Source organism: Bos javanicus, chromosome 19, assembly GCF_032452875.1.
Source record: "Bos javanicus breed banteng chromosome 19, ARS-OSU_banteng_1.0, whole genome shotgun sequence".
NCBI classification, from domain to species: domain Eukaryota; kingdom Metazoa; phylum Chordata; class Mammalia; order Artiodactyla; family Bovidae; genus Bos; species Bos javanicus.
In genome coordinates this window covers 21,230,000-21,252,140 of record NC_083886.1, presented here as the reverse complement: position 1 = coordinate 21,252,140, position 22,141 = coordinate 21,230,000, and the positions used below count along the sequence as shown (strand labels likewise).

The window sequence follows — 22,141 nt, the reverse complement described above, 5'->3', positions numbered from 1 at the left end:
GAGCGGAGCTGTCTGAGGAGAGAGGGGCAGTGTAGACAATCTCAGAGACTTTCTGTTGTGAGGAAGAACAGAGAAAGTGGGCATGCGTGCGGGGACTGTAGGATTAAAGGAGACTTTGTTTTTTAATGAGATTCGTATTAAGGCTTGGAGAAGGCAATGGCACCCCACTCCAGTCCTCTTGCCTGGAAAACCCCATGGACGGAGGAGCCTGGTAGGCTGCAGTCCATGGGGTCGCTGAGAGTCGGACACGACTGAGCGACTTCACTTTCACTTTTCACTTTCATGCATTGGAGGAGGAAATGGCAACCCACTCCAGTGTTCTTGCCTGGAGAATCCCAGGGACGGCAGGGCCTAGTGGGCTGCCATCTATGGGGTCGCACAGAGTCGGACACGACTGAAGTGACTTAGCAGCAGTATTAAGGCTTGTTTGTATGCTGATGGGAGAGATCAGGCAAAGACGGAAAAGTTGATGATGCAGGAGAGGAGAGGATAATTACAGGAGCAAAGTCCTTGAGAGGGACTGGTAGCCAGGGCCCCAGTGGAGGGGCTGGCCTCGCAGTTAGGACACAGGGCAGTTCATCTGAGTCAGGATAGGGGAGGCAATGTCTGTAGGCAGGAAGCAGGCGGTAGGTGGGGTGCAGGCGACAGGTGGGGTACAGCCCAGGGAAGACAGGGCCTCCTGACACATCCCACCCTCACCAGGAAGCCTGGCTTCTTGTACTGACTCGGGCTTTCCTGAGTGATGGTGGGCAGGTTACCAAATCTTTCTGGGCTGTACTTTCCTGGGGAGTAACATGGGAATCACGGTTCCTGTCCAGCCTTCCTTCTGGGGTTAACACACTTGGTTAACTCAGTCTGTTTGGAAGCCAGTCTAATGGGTCCTTATCATAGAGATGCCACTGGCTTTGGCCTGAGATGAGGGTCATCTCAAAGGTCAGCGGGGCCTTGTCACTGACCAGGAGCTGTGCCACTACCTCCCTGTTCCTTATCCTTTTGGAACACGTTGAATAAAAAGCCTGCCTCAGTTTCCCTCTCTGAGCAATTGGCTCATTGAGCAGCTGGCGGGTGGCAGGGGAGTGGGTGTGGGATGGGGCCAAGTTCAGAGCCAGGATCGGTCTCAGCCTTCCGGAGGCAGACAGCACAGGCTTTGTAGCCAGCCCACACCACCAGCTCTGCCACTGTCTATGTGACTTGCCAGAGACAGATTTCCTGTGAAACTTGTACTTCAAGGCCACCTCCACCTCTAAGTATCCTTCCCAAAGTCCTGTATTAGTTTTAGATTCATAATTTTGTCTTCTTTTACTTACTAGATGATCCCCAGGATCTGCCCTGGGATTTTGGGTGACCACTTTCCAAAATGGGAGTCAGAACCTGCTTCATAAGATTGGGGAGAGGGTTACTGGATGTGTGGTACAGGGCATGCAGCGGGGGCCTCTAATAAATGAAAGCCCAAGTTATGAGTCCTGCTGTTTGTGTGGGGTGGGCAGGAAGCGGTAACATTTCCCCCGCCATCCGAGGTGTGCATCTGTAGCGCCCACTGGCAGGATCGGCATGTACGATTAATTCTTTCCACCCCTCCTCCGCAGACGACTTAGCTCTTGGGATCACAGGTGAGCACCTTCACTCTCTGTTTGTACTCTTAAAATTTCACAAACTGCCCAAGGCTGGTTTTCTTCTAATCCCCTTCTTTCACTCTCCAGCTGCTAGACCAGCTCATACTCTCCTGATCAACCCCATCGGCTTCTACCTGCACCTCCTTTATGGAGCTGGTTTTCTGCCTCCTAAGGCAGTAGATGTCAAGTGGACCTAAGCAATTCACATTGAGCTCCCACTACTGGATACCCTGCAAAAGCCGCTTTTGACCTCTTAACCCCTAAGACTCAGCAGGACCAGGAGGAGATAGCCTCAACTCCACGCTAACAGGGATGAGTGGGCTTTGCTGGTCCTAAAAATGCCCCACCCTGGGACAGATGGTCCCTCCCCTGCTCCTCTGGAGCTTCCCTGTGCCCAGAATCCCAAGTCCTTACCTTGGTCGGGACGAGGATGGGCAGAGGCAGCAGGAAAATGGGTAGGAAGAATACGATCAGGTAGAAGCGATAGGCCCACAGGCCCTGCCAGCAGGTGGCCATGGTGTGGGCCCACGAGGGCTGCCTGGTCACCCTCTGGATCCAGGGAACTGCAGGACGGATGGTGTAAGCAGGCAGGCAGCTGGGCAGGCTTATATAAAGCCGCTGGAGTGTTAACCATTGACCCACCCTGGCAATCAGAGTGTTTTTGGAGTCCGGGAGGTGAGAGTAAGGAGGAGAGACCTGCAGGAAGTATAAAGATCAGAAAGACTTTACAAAGAAAGGGAGGAGGGCAAGACCAGGGAATAAAAGGCTTCAGGTTCTTTCGAGAGGTTAAGCCCAGAGTTAACTCTTTCTGTGCGTGGAGGCTGTGAAGGGCTGCAGCCAGAGGAGCTGGAGAGGGGAGGGTGTCTGGGAAGCCCCACAGCCGGCATCCACATGTCAAGACCCAGAGCGCCCTACCTAGCTCCTCTCTCCACCTACTCATGCAAAACTGAGTTGTCTGAGCTGTTTATATGGGGCCTGTGGTGGGGTGGCCCTTCCTGCAGAAACACCCTGCCCTCTGGGAGTTTCCAGTCTAGGACTGAGGAAGGGCTGAAGTAAGCCCTTCTCCTTCCAGGTATCCAGGAGACTGTCAGAGCCGCTGGACTACCATCTCATATTCACTGTGTGCTTTTGACACAATGACTGAATTTTGAAGCAGCTGCTGGCTTGTTAACGTATTGCTGTATGGTAGGTATACAGCGCAGGCTTCCTAGGTGGTGCTAGTGGTAAACAAGTCGCTTGTCAAGGCAGAAGATGCAAGAGACTCAGTTTGATTCCTGGGTTGGGAAGATCCCCTGGAGGAGGATCCCACTCCAGTATTCTTGCCTGGAGAATCCCAAGGACAGAGGAGCCTGGTGGGCTACAGTCCATAGGGTTGCAAAGAGTTGGACACGTCTGAAGTGACTCAGGCACTCACGCATGCACAGGTATACAGCAAAGGTTCACTCTTGTAGATTCTTCCTGGCCCCCCATCCCCACCCCAAACTCCCATGGAACACCCTCAAAAATTTTTTCATGTTTTGGAAACACATTTAATCTCTCCATTTATCCATCCATCCACCAAACACATATTTGGCCCTGATTATATCTTCAGCCTTGTACTAAGTGTTAAGGATGCAGAGAGATTAAAATGCTGCTGGTAGGGACCTTCCTCATGGTCCAGTGGCTAAGACTCTGTGCTCTGCAGGGGGCTCTGGTTCAATCCCTGGTCAGGGAACTAGATCCCACATGCTGCAACTAAGCGTTTGTGTGCCACAAGTAAAGATCTGAGTGCGGCTTCCCTGGTGGTCCAGTGGTTAAGAATCCGCCTTGCAGTGCAGGCGATCCCTGGTCCTGGAAGATCTTACATGCTTTGGAGAAACAGCCCAGGTGCCACAACTATGGAGCCAGCATTCTAGAACCTGCAAGCCACAACTACTGAGGCCGCATGCCTAGAGCCCACGCTCTGCAACAAGAGAAGCCACCGCAATGAGAAGCCCATGCACCTCAATGAAGACTAACCCCTGCTCTCCACAACTAGAGAAAGCCCAAGTGCAGCAATGAAGACCCACCACAGTCCAAAAAATTAAATAAATAAATAAAATCTTAAAAAAAAATTCTTACAAACAAAACAGAAGATCCCGAGTGCCACAGTAAAGATTAAAAATCCCCCATGCCACAACTAAGATCTCTGGCACAGTCAAATAAATATTTTTAAAATGTTTCTGGTAATAGTAATATTAAATATTTAAATATTAAATAGTAATTTAAAATTTTTAAAATGCTTCTGGTAATAGTAATAGTTTACTTTTGTAAATAGTATTTACATTTCTTCAGCATTTAGTACAAGCTGTTAGTTTCCTGTTTCATTTCCTCTGTACAACCTCACCATAAATTCCATTTTACAGGTGGGGCAACTGAGGCCCCAGGACACAGAGCCAGGCAGAATTCAGGCATGCTTTTGGAGTGCCCTGGGGAGATCCAAACCAGTAAGGCAGTTCCAGGTAAAAGCAAATAGTAGGAGTACTGAGCCAAGGCTCTGGAGAAGGTGATGCCTCAGTGACAGACTTGAAGGTGGAGTCTCCAAGGTGACAGAGGAATAACCCTACTCAGCGTCAAGAGTGAGCCCAGGCCTGGAGAACAGAGTGTGGATACATCTACCCAGAGCCTCCGTCTCTGGCTACCCTCCCACCTCTCCACACCAAACAGCTCAGAGTAGAAGCTCAATCCATGTTCCTGCTGATTTTGATTATTCCAGGGTGATGATTTGTGTGCCAGGACAAGAAGGCAGGGTGTCTCAGGGAGACGGTTTCAGGAAGCAAACAGCCTGGGCAGAACAGTGAAAGAAAGCAGGTTCTGTCTGCGGGAGAATGGATACATGTGTATGCATGGCTGAGTCCCTTTGTCGTACACCCAAAACTATCACATTGTTAAACAGGTATACTCCAATACAAAATAAAAAGTTTTTAAAAAAATAAGTAGAAAAAGAAAGGAAGGTTCTGAGTGGTCAGAAGGTGGGTGTGTGGGGGAAGGACTGAGAGCTGGTGACCCCGTTTCCAGGGTGCATGCTGAGAACTGGTGACCCCATTTCTGGGGTGCACGGCAGCATGGCCTGGGCAGCGATGCCAATGAGATACTCCTAGAGCCACTGAGGTCCATGTGAGAGACACCCCGCTCCCCCACCCTGCCCCTAGTGCCCTCTGCAAGGTGGGCAGAAAGTTGTGTGTGGGTCTGGGTCAAAGAACTCCAGGGCCAGGCTGGGTGGTAAGCTACAGTGAGACAAAACAGGCGGCCCGTCCCCACCCCCAGCCCCTATTCAGGCTATTTATGGCCTCTCCACTCCCATTGGATTCTTGGGTCTGGAAGATCCCCTAGAGGAAGGCATGGCAATCCACTCCAGTATTCTTACCTGCAGAATCCCATGGACAGAGGAGCCTGGCGGGCTACAGTCCACGGGATCGCGAAGAATTGGACAGGACTGAAGCAACTTAGCACACACACGCCACTCCCACTGGCCAACCTTGCCACCTGCTCGGGGCAAGATGAGGAAAAGTCAGGAAGCACAGGGATAAACAAAGGGTTTCAGAGACTCAGGACAATCCCTGGTTTTGTCTCGCCCTTGGAGGAGGCCTCTTCTCTGGCCTGCGGCTCTGGAGGAGCCACAAGGGGAGCTGGGCAGAGCCTCCTGAAGGGGAACAGCGTCCACTGTGTGTGTAATCTGAGCCGGGTGTGCCCAACTCTCCACACCAAGCCTGTGATACAGGTTCAGAGCAGTGAAGGCACTTGCCCAGGGTCACACAGCCTGTGTGAGCAGAGACAGAACCCGATTCAAGACTGTCCATGCTTTTTGCCCACCCTCCAGTGGGCCTCTGTCATGGGGCCAGAACAAAAGTCAGTATTTCCAGGACCTTCCTGGTGGTCCAGATGTTAGAAATCAGCCTGCCAATGCAAGGGCACATGGGTTCAATCCCTGGTCCAGGAAGATCCCACAAGCCGTGGAGTAACTAAGCCCGTGCACCATAATAACTGAAACTGGTGCTCTAGAGCCCACACTCCGCAACAAGAGAAGTCACCGCAGTGAGAAGCTCGCTCACTGCAACCAGAGAGTAGCTCCCACTTGGCATTCCTGGGAAAAGCCCATGTGCAGCAACAAAGACCCAGAGCAGCCGATAATAAATAAATAAATAGTAATAAAAATAAAAATTTAAAAAGGGAATACATTAAAAAATTTCTCCATGTTTCCAAGTTAGGTTGCTGCTGTAGGGGTACAGCTCAGCGACAGAGCATTTGACTACAAATTAGATGGCTACTCTTTCACTGAGGTCCCCTGGCTCAGTCATGTCTTTGCAGCCCCATGGACTGCAGCACGCCAGGCTTCTTTGTCCTTCACCAACTCCCGGAGCTTGCTCAAACTCATGGCCATCGAGTTGGTGATGCCTTCCAACCATTGCATCCTCTGTCATCCCCTTCTCCTCCTGCCTTCAGTCTTTCCAAGCACCAGGGTCTTTTCCAGTGAGTCAGATCTTCATATCAGGTGGCCAAAGTATTGGAACTTCACCTTCAGCGTCAGTCCTTCCAATGAATATTCAGGACTGATTTCCTTTAGGATTGACTAGTTTGATCTCCTTGCAGTCCAAGGGACTCTCAAGAGTCTTCTCCAACACCACAGTTCAAAAGCATCAGTTCTTTGGTACTCAGCTTTCCTTATAGTCCAACTCTCACATCTATACATGATCACTGGAAAAACCATAGCTTTGACTAGACGGACCTTTGTCGGCAAAGTAATGTCTCTGCTTTTTAATATGCTGTCTATGTTGGTCATAGTTTTTCTTCCAAGGAGCAAGTGTCTTTTAATTTCATGGCTGCAGTCACCATCTGCAGTGATTTTGGAGCCCAAGAAAATAAAGTATATTTAAGCCACAGGCTCTTGGGACCCTTGTTGACTCTCTTTTGAGGATCGTTGTAAGGGAACTATCACATTGCCAGCAGCTGGGCCCCACCGGTGACTAATTCATCTCAAAGGTGGGAAGTCTCCAACCATCACGTGTGTTGCAAGAACTTTCCCTTTGCCCGGGAATTACAGGCAGGGCCCTCCTCTATCAGGGTTAATTCCGTTCCCATTTGCCCCACCTCCTTTTCCTTCCATTAACACTGTAAATAATTATTCTTGTCTTTGTGGCTCTTAGTGGACTCTGAACGACTCATGGCAGGTGCTGGGACTATCAGTCCCTGTCACTCTCTGGGTGACAGGTGTCAGCACTGTCTCAGAGAGGAGTGTCCTGTAACCTTGGACTCTTGTTGAGAAAGTCATCTGAGAATAGCTGAGGAAGCCCAAGGGTGACAGGAGATGGTCTCCGGCTCACAGAATTGGTTTATCTTTAGGGGTGGGTGGCAGATAAGCTGGAGATAGACCCAGGACTGAGGCTGCAGCCCAAAGGTAAGTTTTAGGAAGTTCACATCTGGACACGGGGGCCAGACATTCAGACAGAGGCCCCTGAGGCAACTGGGCTGAGCAGTTTGGGCCTGGGGCCCACAAGGGCACTACCTAAGTGGTCTTGGAAAGACAGGGATGGCTGGACACAGCAGGGAGCCCCAGGAATGATTTGTAAGACGTGAGACTACCCAGCCTGGAGGAGCGAAGACATCACATCCTTGATTGAAGAAGAGGGCAGAGATGTTCTCAAGGACAGAGAGAAGCCAGGCAGCAGAGGTAGGGAGCCTCACTGGTGCTGTTTTCAAGGAATCCCCCTCCCCAAGAGAAAGAACATAGCTGGGTGGAAGAACAGACCCAGGACCGGAGGTGCTCCTCCTGGGTGGTCGGCTTGTTCTGAGACACTCAGGTTATATGGGCGGGGTCTCATGCTGTGCAAGGGGCCGAGCATCTTGTTCACCCAGAATCTGACTCCAGGGGCCCTGATCTCCCCCGTCTTCCACTGCTTCTCAACCTGGGTCCACTCACTTTGTCATGTATGTGTTCCCATCACCCCCCTCGGCACCTCACAAGGCGCTTAAACAATCCTACAAGATCCAAATCCTTGTTTTCCTCCTTTGCCTCAGCTCTCACCACTCCTGCCTCGACTCAATTGTTTTCAGATCCTCGACTGCATTTTCGAAGATCTCCAGAGTTGCCCAGAGCTTCTCTCAGGTGTATTCTCCCTGTATCTCTCTCCATACTTTACTAGTTGTGTGCTCACGCTCGGTCGAGCCCGCCAGGCTCCTCTGTCCATGGGATTTTCCAGGCAAGAATATTGGAGTGGATTGCCATTTCCTTCTCCAGCTTCACTGGTTAAGTCTCGTTAATCTTTCAAGTCTCAGCCTAAAGCTAAACCACCTTGGTGAACTCTCATCACAGACTGGAACTTCTTCTACATGCTGGAAGACTCCGTCACAGCACATTATCACACCGCATTTCATTCTCCTGATAACCTGCCTACATCCCCCACCAGAGAAGGTTCCACAGAGCAAAGTGTGTATATACACCTCTGCAGTCTCTTGAGCTGATATTCATCATATAACGTTGTGAAACAATAGGTAGATGGATTGATGGCTAGAATGATGAATGGATGGATGGATGGGATGCCCATAGGATAATTTACAAGGTTCATGCCAGAGAGCCAGACCCTCCTTCCAGCACATTCTGAAGCTGATCCCTTGGTTTTTAGGTAGGACTGATAGGGGTCATTGGGCAGGCAACAAGGCAAAGAAGTGAATGGGTTTTCATCATGATCAAGATTGTAAAGACGTCAGGGCTTCTCTGGTGGCCCACAGCGGCTAAGACCATGCTCCCAGTACGGGGGACTCAAGTTTGATCCCTGGTCAGGAAACTAGATCCCACATGCTGCAATTACAATTCTGCACACCACAACTAAAGAACCTGCATGCCACAATGATGAGTGAACTCTGGGAGTTGGTTATGGACAGGGAGGCCTGGCGTGCTGCAATTCAGGGGGTCGCAAAGAGTCAGACATGACTGAGCGACTGAACTGAACTGAACTGAACTCTGCATATAAGTTATCAGTTCAGTATCAAGTCTGACCATATTATTTTACAACCAGTCTCTGGAATCCTTGTCATATTGCAAAGCTGAAACTCTATATCCATTAAGCAATAACTCCCTACTCTCCCTTCCCCAGGCCCTGACAGCCACTGTTCTACTTTCTGTTTCTATGACTGACTCCTCTAGATATTGCATAAAAGGAGAATCACACAGTATTTGTCTTTCTGTGTGTGTCTTATTTCACTTAGCATAGTGTCCTCAAGGCTCATCCATGTTATAGCTTGTGTCAGAATTCTCTTCCTTTTTAATGCTGAGTAACATTCCTTTTTTATGTATAACATTCCGTTTTGTATACATACCTGCCAATGCAGGAGATGCAGGTTCAATCCCTGAGTGGGGAAGATCCCCTGGAGAAGGAAATGTCGATCCACTGGAGTATTCTTGCCTGGGAAACTATATGGACAGACGATCCTGGTGGGCTACAGTCCATACGGTTGCAAAGAGTCAGTCATGACCTAGTGACTGAACAACAACATTCCATTTTGTGTACATATGCCACATTTTGTTCATTCATTCCTCCACAGATGGAAACTTAGGTTATTCTACCTTTTGCCTATTGTGAATAACGCTGCTGTGAACACAGTTGTGTAAATATCTCTCGAGGCCCTGATTTCAATCCTTTTGGATATACACCTGATGGAAGAAATTTCCATATGTTGAGGTATGGAGAAGTCGTTCTGGCTTATACGTGATTTAACTTAAATTTTATGTCTGTTTTGTGGCCTATTAAACAGGCAATGGCACCCCACTCCCGTACTCTTGCCTGGAAAATCCCATGGATGGAGGAGCCTGGAAGGCTGCAGTCCATGGGGTCGCTGAAGGTCGGACAGGACTGAGTGACTTCACTTTCACTTTTCACTTTCATGCATTGGAGGAGGAAATGGCAACCCACTCCAGTGTTCTTGCCTGGAGAATCCCAGAGACGGGAGAGCCTGGTGGGCTGCTGTCTATGGGGTCACACAGAGTCGGACACGACTGAAGTGACTTAGCAATAGCAATAGCAAACATACATTGGACATCTCGTTTAACCATTTAAATAAAGATACCTTGTCCAGAAGTAAAGATTCTCCACAATAAGGCCAGCAAACAAAAAAGGAAGGTCCTTCCTTCCTGGGACACCAATGCTGGTAACTTCTTTGACGATAAGGCTCCCTCCCCAGGCATCAGGGTCACACTGATGCGCTGTGACAGCTACTTGTCTTTTTCGAAAACTTGAAGGAATGCACCCCTGTCATAGTTCTGACAAGACAGAAAACTTATGAAAACCATGCTTCTTTGGAACAATTCCTCAGAACTATTTGAGAAGTCTGTCTCCTGGTCTGTAGTCCTCAGTTTGGTTTGAATGAAACTCTCTTTTGTTCTTTTATTATCCCTCCCTATTTTAATTTCTTGGTGTCCAGCATCAGGCAGTGCAGCCCTGGAGTCTCAGGATCAAGAAATCAAAGCTGGGAATTCCCTGGTGGTCCAGTGTTTAGAACTCCATGCTTCTACTGCAGGGGGCACGTGTTCAATCCCTGGTCAGGGATGTAAGATCCTGCACAAAGCAGTAAAAAGAGAAAGAAAGAAAGAAATCTGAGCAAGGCTCTGTCTGATCACACCTCTCCCCACACGGACAGTGACAAAGTTTCCCTCCTATCGTCTGTCGTAGACCTTGAAGGCCCTTTCTGGCAAGGAAGCAAGGAAGCCCTTATTTGTGGAGAGCAGAGCCCTTTATAAAAGGCCTTTCACTGAGGACAGCAGGATTTAATCAGATTGTCCTGGGTGGGGTAGTGGCGATAAGGCTAATAAACAAACCACAGAGCATGTTCGAGTCATGAAACTCTCCCCGGGAGGGCACTGGAAGGCCTCCCAGAAGAGGAGGGCTTCTCTAGCCTTTTAGGGGGAAACTGGTTGTTCCTCTTCTACTAAAGAATCCTCCACTCTTCAAAGAGGATGAGGAGAGAGGAGGGACTGGGACGTAGCTTCCAGTCGGAGCTCTGGCCTCCGCTGTGTGACCTGTGCTTGGGCTTTCTGTAAAAGTCGCGTGAGGAAAACCTACCTGGGAGGTGTGGTGTGAGGTGTCTGTGAGGGGGCATGTGGCATGCAGGAGGTCCGGGGGCAAAGGCTGGTTTCTTCCTTTTCCCTTTTCTATTTTAAGCCTCACTCGCCTGTCAAATCTTCCTGGCTTGACACCTTCAGGGCACCACATGCTTCCACCCCAACCGACCTCTGGAATGTGCTTCTCACCTCCGCTTCCACTCCTGGAAAGCTCTGTCCATCTCTCAAGAGCAGATCACACCTGTCACCCTTGCCTGCTGCTGTGGCCCATCTTGACCACACTGTCCCCAGAACGCAAACCAGGTGCTCTGGTTTCTCAGCACAAACTGTGCTTTCGGTGGTCACAAGTATCCCGGCCGTGTCCTCACTAGACCGTGAAAGCAGAGTGGGAATCTGATTCTCACACCTTTGGCTGTTAGTTCAGCGTGTGGTCACCCAGGATTCTTCCAGGAACAGAGGCCTCAAAGATGGTGATGGTTGGCAGACAGACAATACATGGCTGAAAGATGGATCCACTGGATTCCTCTATCAAGTACCCAGAATTATCCCCCTGGCTTCCCTGATAGCTCAGTTGGTAAAAAATTCACCTGCAATGCAGGAGAACCTGGGACCCTGGTTCAATTCCTGGGTCGGGAAGATCCCCTGGAGAAGGGATAGTCTACCCACTCCAGTATTCTTGGGTTTCTCTTGTGGCTCAGCTGGTAAAGAATCCACCTGCAATGCAGGAGACCTGGGTTCAATCCCTGGGTCAGGAAGATCCCCTGGAGAAGAGAAAGGCTAATATTTCTCCAATATTCTGGCCTAGACAATTCCATGGACTATTCAGTCCTTGGGGTTGCAAAGAGTTGGACACAACTAAGAAACTTTTACTTATATTGACTTACACACATACGCATGTTGACCTCCCTCTCTCCACAAGACAGAGCCCCTTCCCATTTAATTTACAAAGCATGCAGGTCTCTAGGGTGGAGAGGGGCCTTGCTCTCTGTCTGTCCCCAACCTTGACACCCTTCACACTCTAGATGTGTGCCCCTAAAGGATCAGAGGAAGACACTCTGATGGTTCAATTTTTTTTTTTTTTTTTGGCCACACCACTTGATTTGTAGAATCTTAGCTCCCCGACCAGGGATTGAACCCAGGTCCTGGGCTGTTAAAGCACAGAATCCTAACCACTGGATCACCAGGGAATTCTCTATCAGTTCAAAGCACCAAGTTCTGGAATCCTAGTGCTGGAAAGGAGGCTGAAGATTATCCAGGCCCATTTTCTCATTTCATGCCGAGGAAACTGAGACCCAGAGAAGGTAAGAGACTTTCTAAAGCTCACACACATTTGGCACAACCTGGCCAAAAACGCAGGTGTCTTCCTCTAGCAATTTTACTCTAAGTATTCAGGCAACATGAATGAGTCCCCACTGTGGGCCCAGTCCTACCTAGGCATTCTCACATTCATTCTCTTAATTCTCACCATACCATTTGAGATCTCGCTCTCGATCATCATTGAACAGAGGGGCAAACTCAGGCCTCAGATAAGGGAAATGAATGGCCCAAGACCTTGCAGCTAGGAAGTGGCCAAGTCAGGACTTGAACCCAGATCCTTAAATGCCTTCTGGGCACCTTCCCACCAAGCCTGCAGTCCCTCCTTGGCAAGCCCGAAAGGCTGATGGGGGAGCTGGCACTGTGCCCAGCTGAGAGGAAAGGGTAAGGGTTAAGGCCCATTGGAGAGGCTGGGTGGCTGAGAAAGGCAAGAAGCCGGAACTGTGGCCTTCCAGAGAGTAGAGTCCTACTTCACCTAACAGGCAAACCAGGCCTCACAGTCCTCAGGAATGCTGCAGGACCACTCCTGCTCTGGAGAGCTGAGTGTGGGCAAAGTCCCACACTCACAGGCCAGGCCTGGCTCACGCGTCCTGGCTCACGCAGGAGGCCTCCTACGATGCAGGCGTCGTCCACACTCAGCCCTAGGGTTAGTGCTGAAGCTCCTTTGGGCTTCCTGGTCTCAGATGGGAGAGTAATTGTAATTGCCTGGGTGAAGGTTTTTTCCTGAAATACCACTTAATGGAGGTCAAGGCTCCATGCAAATACCTTTAGTCCCTGTATACACCCACAATAACAGCAGTTATGACTTGTTATTAAGCACCTACAATATTCTGGAACCTCGTTCTGTCGATACAAAGTCCCATTTTACAAATAGGAAAACTGAAGCACAAAGAAGTCAAGTCAGTTGCTCGATGTCACACAGCTGGTGAATGGCAGAGCTGTGACTTCATCTCAGGATCATCCAACTCCAAAGTCAGGGCTCCTTCCATGATATCACAACACCCTCGTTGTTTATTCTGCAAAGTCCTTCCTTCATAACCTGTCTCAACTTCCCTTTCCAATCCCAGCTTCAACCTCACAGGCCTGCTCAGTGGTTCTGTTTTCCCCATCTCTCCACTGGCCTAAATGTATATGCTTGTGTTTGGGAGTGTGTGTAAGATTATGGGTCCTTAGGTACATTTATTTATATGTATATAGGATTTGTGATATATACCTATGTATGTATAGTGAGTATAGTGCACATGTATTTTAATGTGTGTTCAAGTAAATGCATTTATAATTGTTCATGTGTGTGGTAGATGCATACATGTTCATGTTAGAATGTACATTTCTACATGTATGTGTATATTCCATTTTGACAAAGGGTAAGATTTGACAAGAACTCCATGAAGAATGTATCCTTTTTTAAAAATTTATTTATTTTGGCTGCATTGCGTCTTAGCTGTGGCACGTGGGACCTTCACTGAGTCATGCAGGATCTTTCATTATGGGGTGGGCTCAGTAGTTGTGGCACAGGCTCAGTTGCTCCAAGGCGTATGGGATCTTAGTTCCCTGATCAGGGATTGAACTCACATCCCCTCATTGCAAGGCAGGTTCTTAACAACTGGACCACCAGGGAAGTCCCCTCAGCTAGGATTCTTAATTGCATATATAATATTTTACTTTAGCTGGTTTTAACAGAATTAAATTAAATTTTTAACAGAATTAAATTCAATTAAAGCTTTCGAATCATTATGTTGTACACATGAAAGTGATGTCATATTGTACGTCAACTATACCTCAATAAAATTTTTTTAAAAATAGTGCACTATACTATATAGTATTCCCATCATACAGATACAATAGATGTAAATAATCTCAAGTACATGGATTATAGTAAAATATTATACATTAAAAAGTAGCAATGAGTTTCAAATATTTGTTACTTTTGTTTTTAGCCATTTCTTATTAGTATCTGTACAATCTCTGTTTCCAAATGGAATATATATACTCATATTTTGGTAATCCCCAGGTGGTCCAGTGGCTAGGATTTACTGCTTTTACTGCTGTGAGTCCGGTGTCAATCCCTAGTCAGGGAACTAAGATCCTGAAAGCTGCTAGGTACAGCAAAAAATAAAAAATCATACATTCCTATTTTGTTCATCAATCTCAGACATTATCAGCTTCCTATTAAAATATGATGTAGCTATAATGTATACAGGGAAATTTTAGGTTTTTCAAATCAAATATGATTATAACCAATATTCAGTGTTTGCATTAGAATGTTTATGCCTATATTACAGTTGGGCATTGTGGTATATAATGATTATGATTCCTTTACTTTCATTTTTAAGTTGGTATCTGTTTTGTTAACTCAGTTTTCTTTGTATATATTACTAACCCTTCTCATCCCATAGAGACCTATAGTACAGTTTTCCCAGAGTTTATTTACAGCAGGTGCTCTGTCATTTCCACATCATTTCTTAGAGGCCTTCGTTTTCCTGCATCTTGGCGACAGCCCATCTCCTTCAATCTATGCTCTCCGGGCGTGCCGCATAGCTGTCATGCTAAAACTTCGCTGGTGTTCCCTTTTCCTTTCTCTGATTTGGGTCTTCTGCATTCCTCCATAATTACTACCTCTCTTTTGGTGGAACCTATTTACCAGCAGAAGGTTGGTTATGACAACCCTTAGTATGACTGCCTCATGAATCATACTGCTCCAATGTGAAGCAGTTCTCCTTTATTTCTGGAGCATAATTGGCATCTTGATACCTACCTTCATTGTCGTTCTGAAGAGTCCCTTCCCTTCTCCTCTAGGCTGGATCTCCTATTTTTTGTGCCTGTTTCTTTTTTATTTGATTATTTAGCTGCTGTATGTGAGATCTTCCTTGCAGCTCATGGTCTCTGTAGTTGCAGTGTAGTTGCCCATGGCATGTGGGTTCTTAGTTCCTTGACCAGGGATTGAACCTGCAGTTTCAAGGCAGGGTCCCTGGATTGCAAGGCAGACTCTTAACCACTGGACCACCAGGGAAATCCCTTCTGTGTCCGTTTCTTGTCTCTTATTTTGCATCCTCATTTTGGAACATACTTTCTAGTAGCTTGATGTGGAAGGATATATGAAGTAAACTTTTTGAGAACTTGAGTATCTGAAAATACCTGATTCTACCTTCATACTAGAATGACAATTTTGTTGGTAATAGAACTAGGTTGGAAATAATTTTCCTTCAGAATTTTGATATCATTGCTCCATTGTTTTCTTCCTCCAATTGAAATCTAAAGTCCTTTTTTGATTCCTGTTCTTATAAAAACCGTTTTTTTCTGTTTGGAAACTAGTAAGTCATCTCTTTGTCAATAAGACAATAATGTACCTTGGAGTGGGCCTGTGTTATTTTTTTAACAATTCTGCTAGACATTCAGTAGACTCTGTCAACCTGTAGGCACACGTCCTCCAACTCTGATACGTTTTCTTGATCGATTTCAATGATGTTTTCTTTTCCTCTATTTTTTTTTTTGCCCCTTCTTTTTGGATTATTTGTTTTTTCAGGTCACTGGGCAGTCTCTCTAAATTTACCATCTTTCTTCCACATTTTCTGTTTCTTTTTGTGTAGTAAGTTGATTGCCTCAACTTTCTGTTGAGCTTTTTGCTTCTATTATCATGTTTTTTATTTTCTTAATGGTCTTTTCCTGATAGCATCCTGTTCTTGTTTCATGGAAACAGTATCTTCCCTTATCTCTTTGATAATATTGATAATATTATAGGGATTTTAAAAAATGTATTTATTTATTTTTGGCTGTACTGGATCTTCATTGCTGCTCAGGCTTTTCTCTAGTTGTGGCTCCCGGGGCTACTCTCCAGTTGCGATGCTGGGGATTCACATTGCATTGGCTTCTCTTGTTCCAGAGGATGGGCTCTAGGCACACAGGCGCAGTAGTTGTGGCACATGGGCTTAGTCACTCTGAGGCCTGAGGGATCTTTCTAGACCAAAGACTGAACCTGTGTCTCCTGCATTGGCAGGCAGATTCTTCACCCCTGTGCCACCAGGGAAGCCCAGGGATATATATATATATATATTTTTTTTTTTTTTTAAGTTTTCTTTTTCCTGCCTAACTTCTATTTCTTCTGAGTTTTGTCTTTCCTGTTTGCTTTCGTCTCTATCATCAATGCTAGAGGCTTTCTTCAGAAGCCAGCAATCCATGCATTTGGTTATGATTACTAGGTTGGGAAACAAAAGTAAATTAAATGCTCTGAGCCAACTGTAAGTTTCAGTGATGACATGGATTGGTCATTTGTTTGGAAATGTGTCTCTATCTTTAGGTCTTTCCTCTTTAGCTGTTCAGATTACTTGGAAAAGACTCATCAAGTCTTGCAACTAGAGGGTATAGATTTTACTTTTAGCATTCTGGGAGCCCAGTAGGAGGAAAAGGATGGAGGTTTGAACTTTCAACATGTATAAATAATTAGTACATATAATATATAATTTCACCTTTCTGTGTAGTTCTTGACTGTGCCAGTCTACCTCCCCCATGCAAAGACCTACTATTGTTCCTTGTTGTAAGAATAAACCCCAGGACTTCCCTGGTGGTCCAGGGTTAAGACTCCGCCTTCCAATGCAGGGGGTGAGGGTTCAGTCCCTGGTCAGGGAGCTAAGATCTCACATGCCTCTTGGCTAAAAAAACCCAAAACGTAACACAGAAACAATACAGTAAAAAATTCAAAAAAGACTTAAAAAAAAAATAAACCCTACTCACCTGCTGCAGTGGACAAGGGACAGTGATCCTTTAGTGCCGAGTAGCAAAGGAGATTTGGCTTCTAACTACTTCTAACTACTTCTCAGCTTTCACCCCCATCCTCTTTATTTTAAATTTTCCTCCCATCCTATCTCTGATTCCGGATATACATACTTGTAATTTCCAATTAGGATTCTCTGGTGAAAATGTAGTTAGTTCCCCACTGCTCTCTCAGAACTCTGCTTCTCTGTTCTGTTAAATCACTTGAGCCATATGATTGACATCTTCCAAGATGCTGCTGCCAACTCTCCCTCTCCAAGTCATCTCCCTTCCTTACTTTTAAGAAGTAAATGTCTTTTGGGACTTCCCTGGCTGTCCAATGATTAAGACTCTGAGCTCTGAATGCAGCGGCTGTGGGTTTGATCCCTCATCAGTTTACTAAGATCCTAATACCACCCAGTGCATGACCACACACACACACAAAAGTAAATGCCTTTTAAAATCTGCTTACTGTTCTTTTAGTGGAGTTTGATGCCGGTGACATTCGCTGCATATGTTGAATCTGCATTTTAACCTGGAAGTAACTCACTTTTCAAATTTAACTCCTCCTCCATACTTTAATTTGGAAGCTATAAAGCCTGTTTCTCTTCTTTTTGAATGTTAACATATTAGCATGCTTGCTTTGTACAAAATTTAAAATTATTCAGTGTCTCTGTCATTCTCCTTAACACCAAGACCAATCACCTCATCCCATCTTACATGTCATTGTGGTCCATGGTTTTATTTCTTTTCTTAGTTTCTGACCAGGGATCAATCTACATCACCACCACCCCGTCCCCGCAATTGGAAGGGTGGCGTCCTAACCATCCGACTGCTTCTGAAGTCACTCATTCTTTTATTTCTGTTTATGTTTTACAGCCTCCTTCCAAATTAAACCTTGTCATTATAATGTTGATTTGTGTAGTTAATGTTTGCTTTGATTTACTCACTTGCCTACCAATTTATTGGCACACAACTCCTTTTTTTCATCCCAAACCTGATTTTTGAGATCACTTATCCTAAATTGGACTTATCATGAATCTTATCATTGGTGTGTCCTTCTGAATTCTGGATATTCTTCAACTAACATTTCTTTCAAAAATTGTCTCTTCCCATTCTCTTTAGATTCTACTCCCAGAATCCAAATTAGACCTATGTTAGATTTCACATTTTATGCTTCTGGTTTCTTAACTCGATATTATTTTTCACATTTTATTTGCCTCTGGGCTGAGTTCTGAGTGTTTCTTTAGTTTTGCCTTCAAAAATACTGTCTTCATCTGAATCTCATAAACACAGATATATGCTTAGTCAGTGCTCTGGATTTGATTTACTTTTATAAAAAAATCAAAACAAAATATGTGTATGTGCAATACTTAAGAGGGTAGAGGTGTTACATGCATGCGTGCTAAGTTGCTTCAATCATATCCGATTCTGTGATCCTACGGGCTATAGACCACCAGGCTCCTCCGTCCATGGGATTCTCCAGGCAAGAATACTGGAGTGGGTTGCCATTTTCTTCTCTAGGGGATCTTCCCAACCCAAAAACTGAACCTGGGTCTCCTGTGTCTCCTGCATTGGCAGGTGGATTCTTTACTGCTGAGCCACGGGGGAAGCCCAGAGGTGGTAGAGAGGGTAAAATATACAGCTAAAAGAATTTTTTTAAAGATGGTATCTACTTAGCATGCTAAGAGGAAGGATCCAGGAGAAAGAAAGCAAAAAGAAAGAAAGAAAGAAAGAGGGAGGGAGGGAGAGAGTTCAGACATTTGTCATTCTCCCATGTGGAATATGCATGACCCATTAGCATCTACTGGATCATCTGTTGTTAATCAAGGTTCTTAACTGCCATTTCCAGCATCCACTCTAGCTGATTTCACTGCGAAAAGTTTATTAATGGATATCAGATGGCCAAGGAATCTCTGGGAGGATCAGAGAACTGAGCATGGAAGTTAAACTATCAGGCCAAGCAGTCAAGAATAACATGAGGAAAAATACCTAATCAGGCCACAGAATTTTCCAGGGAAAACACTACTAATGCCACAGTTCATTGTCCAGTCCCTATAATGCTTCAGTTTGGACCCTGTAGCCTCATTCTTATCTAACACCCAAAGGAACAGGACAGCTGTACTATTGTGCTACAGCCTGGGGTCTGTAGCTTTCATTGCTCTCCTGTGGGTGCCTGCGCTTGAGGTGGGCTAGGTTGTTATAGCCACATGGGAGACTAGAAAACGTAGACTCTCTCGGTCTCTAAACTACAGGAGGGCAAACTCAAAATGGGTTGGAATGGTGCTGAGCGAGCTGTAGTTTTAGTCCTGGTGTTAAGAGAAGCAGAGTATGTTTTCATTAGGGGGTCAAGGTCCAGTAGCTGTTCCGCCAGCAGGGTCCATGACCAACAGTGTTCTGGTCACAGTGGTGACAAGCTGTGCCCCAACAAAACAGTTTCTTGGGCAAGACTTGGCTGTGGTTCCAGATTATTTTCCAAGCCTGGTTTTTCAGTCTCCCATTCAATTCAGTGCATTCCTTGATGACCTTTTATTTATTATTATCTTTTTAGATTTTTTCCCAGTGGTCCATTTTTAAAGTCTTTATTGAACTTGTTATAATATTTTTTCTGTTTTTTGTTTTGTTTTTTTTTAGCCATAAGCCATATGGGATCTTAGCTCCCTGACCAGGGATCAAGCCTGCACCCGCTGTGTTAGAAGGTGAAGTCTTAACCGCCAGGATCTACCAGGGAAGTCCCTTGACGACATTTTAGAGAATCTCTATTTAGGTTAGCTAACATCAGTGTCTACTGTTGCCAACAGAACTCTGACTCATACCCACCTCAACCTTGCTTTTTATTCAATCACTTAATCTAAACTACTGTAAAGTAATGATCTATAAAGTAAGATAATAATAATGTGTAATAAAAATATTATGTAATAAATGTGAAGAAAGATAGAATTCAAAGAGAGACTGGGCATATTGGGCAATTATACTTTTGCCTGCCAGGCTTCCACTCCTCTCCTTTTGACTTCTGAGGAACCTCTCTTCCTGAAATCAGTCTATGCAGTGGGGGTGGAATAAGCCAATGACACAGCCCTGGCCAATCACATACCGGCCAGGTGATTTGTTCACAGCCTAGGACTCAAGCCAGGCTAATGAGACTTAATTCTAGTACAATCAAATTCTTTTTACAGTCATAATATTTTGTAAACTTGCCAGGAATGCTGAATTAGCCAATTCTGAATATTGTAGGGGAGATAAAAGATTAGGTTCCTATAAGCCTTTGGCCACATTTTCATCAACCAATCAATACATAACCTTGTTCATATGTATTTCTGTTTACATACCTTATTTAATATATTATTGACTCATGGAAATTGAACTCATAGCCCACAGCACTATTGCCCATGCCTGAGAAGGCTTATCTAACATACTTATTTTCTCCTTAAGGCACATCGGCAGCCTGCTTGCAGTTAGGAACACTCGGCAGCACTCCAGTGCTGCACTTGGGGGCCATTTAAAACAGTGAAGTCAACAAGAAAAAAGCACAAAAATACCCCAAACGTGGCACTAACTAGATTGTAAAAGGGACGCTTGTTTACTGTATGAGCTGAAACAAGAAAACAAAGCATCATGTTGTGTGACTTCAGCTGGGAGCAAACCGGGGGACTCAACGTTTTCACCACTCCGCACTTGTCCACGAACGACCCTGAAAACATGGTGAAAGTGCCCGGTATTGATTTTGGGGTTACACATAAATTTTAGCAGCTGGGTGAATTCGCGAGTCTCTGATTCTCTGTCTTGCCGCTCACACGGCTCACTGGACCCAGGGTAGATAAGGCGCGACCAGGAAAGCTGGAAGAAGACTTGAGGAGCTGTGGGGACTGCAGACAGAGATGTTTATTCTCTCCAGGCAGCAGCACAGGGAGTCTTCAAAAACTACTAATATATTAAGACAGACAAACGTGGCCCATGGCCAAGTGGGCGCGCAGGCCCAGTGCTCCCAAGGTCAGCAATACTGTTGTTTACAGCACGTAAGGCATGAGGCCGTGAGAGAGTGGGGCGGGAGAGCCTGAATGACGCCGTGTTGTCAGTTAATTGCCCCACATTCATCAGTAATGAGGACTGATTGTACTTTTGTTGGAACCGTAGGAATGAGGAGCTCTATTTCTGCAGAGGGTGGGGCTGGGAGGGCAAGCTCTAAGCTGGGGGCTGCTTCTACTAGGGGTGAAAAGCCCCAATGAAGGACACCAGTACAGAGGTTAGCAGAACTGAGGTGGCAGATACTCAGTCCCAAGATATCTGTTGAGCCTCTGAATCAAGTCATGCCTGAAGCAGACCTCCCCTAAATTTTTATGTTCATTGAGCCAGTAACTTCTTTTGCTTGAAAGAAAATGAAATGAAAGGCATGGGTAGCAAGGTCTTATTATTTATTTATTTAGATTCCCCCCACCCCCGGGATAAAATATCCGTACAGAAAAGTGCATAAGTCGTAGTATACAGTTCAGTGAATTTCCATGAAACAAACATACATGTGTAAACAGAACTCAGATCAACATATGGAGTATTAACAGTTCCCTGAAGCTCCTCCATCCATCACCCCACCCAGCGCAACAACTGCCTATTAATGGCAGACTTCAGCAGTATTTCTGGTTTGGTTTCAGACCACTGCAATAAAGCAAATATCTCAATAAATCAATTCACACAAGTGTGTTTGTTTCCCAGTGCATATAAAGGTTATATTTACAGTATACTGTTAGTCTATTAAACATGCAGCAGCATCACGTCTCTAACAATGTACATACCTTAATTTAAAAATACGTTATTGCTAAAAAATGCTAACCATCAGCTGAGCCTTTAGCAAGATGTAGTGGTAATGTCAAAGAACACTGAATACAGAGCACCATAATTAATATAATAATAATAAAGTTTGAAACACTGCAAGAACTACCAAAATGCAACACAAAAACACGAAGTGAGCAAATGATGTTGAAAAAATGATGCCAACAGATTTCCTCCAGGCAGGGCTGCCACAAATCTTCAATTTGTAAAAAACACAATAACTGGAGAAATGTTCACGTATTGAGGTATGGGAAAGTCATCCTGGCTTATACTTGATTTAACTTAAACCTTATGCTAACTAGGACAGCCAATTTTGTGGCCTATTACACATACATTGTATAGCCAGTATTTTATAACAACTATAAATGGAAAAGGACCTTTAAAAATTGTGAATCACTATGTCGTACACCTGAAACTTACATGATATACATCAACTACACCTTGACAATAATAATAAAATTCATTGTACACCTGCTTTAATCATTAAAGAAAAGGGTCCAGAAGAATGTCCATTTTGAAAATAGAGATAAATGCCTTCCTTTGTGGAAAGCCAATGCTGGTATTGCTTCTTTTC

At 45.4% G+C, this 22,141-nt stretch overlaps 1 protein-coding gene across 3 annotated transcripts in view; it reads right to left on the bottom strand.

Annotated features, from left to right (window-relative positions):
• Window positions 1–5,149, bottom strand: part of SLC13A2 (solute carrier family 13 member 2) — a 32,941-nt gene extending 27,792 nt beyond the window's left edge. The window contains exons 1-2 of one of the 3 annotated variants that reach the window (XM_061390517.1): window positions 4,999–5,149; window positions 2,028–2,309 (exon numbers count right to left, since the gene is read on the bottom strand). In XM_061390517.1, the coding sequence (XP_061246501.1) occupies window positions 2,028–2,129 (102 nt within the window). In that variant the 5' untranslated portion in view covers window positions 2,130–2,309; window positions 4,999–5,149. Of the gene's footprint in view, window positions 1–2,027; window positions 3,157–4,998 lie in introns of those variants that run through there. The other 2 variants (XM_061390519.1, XM_061390518.1) reach the window with 2 other exon arrangements.
• Window positions 5,150–22,141: the final 16,992 nt, after the last annotated feature.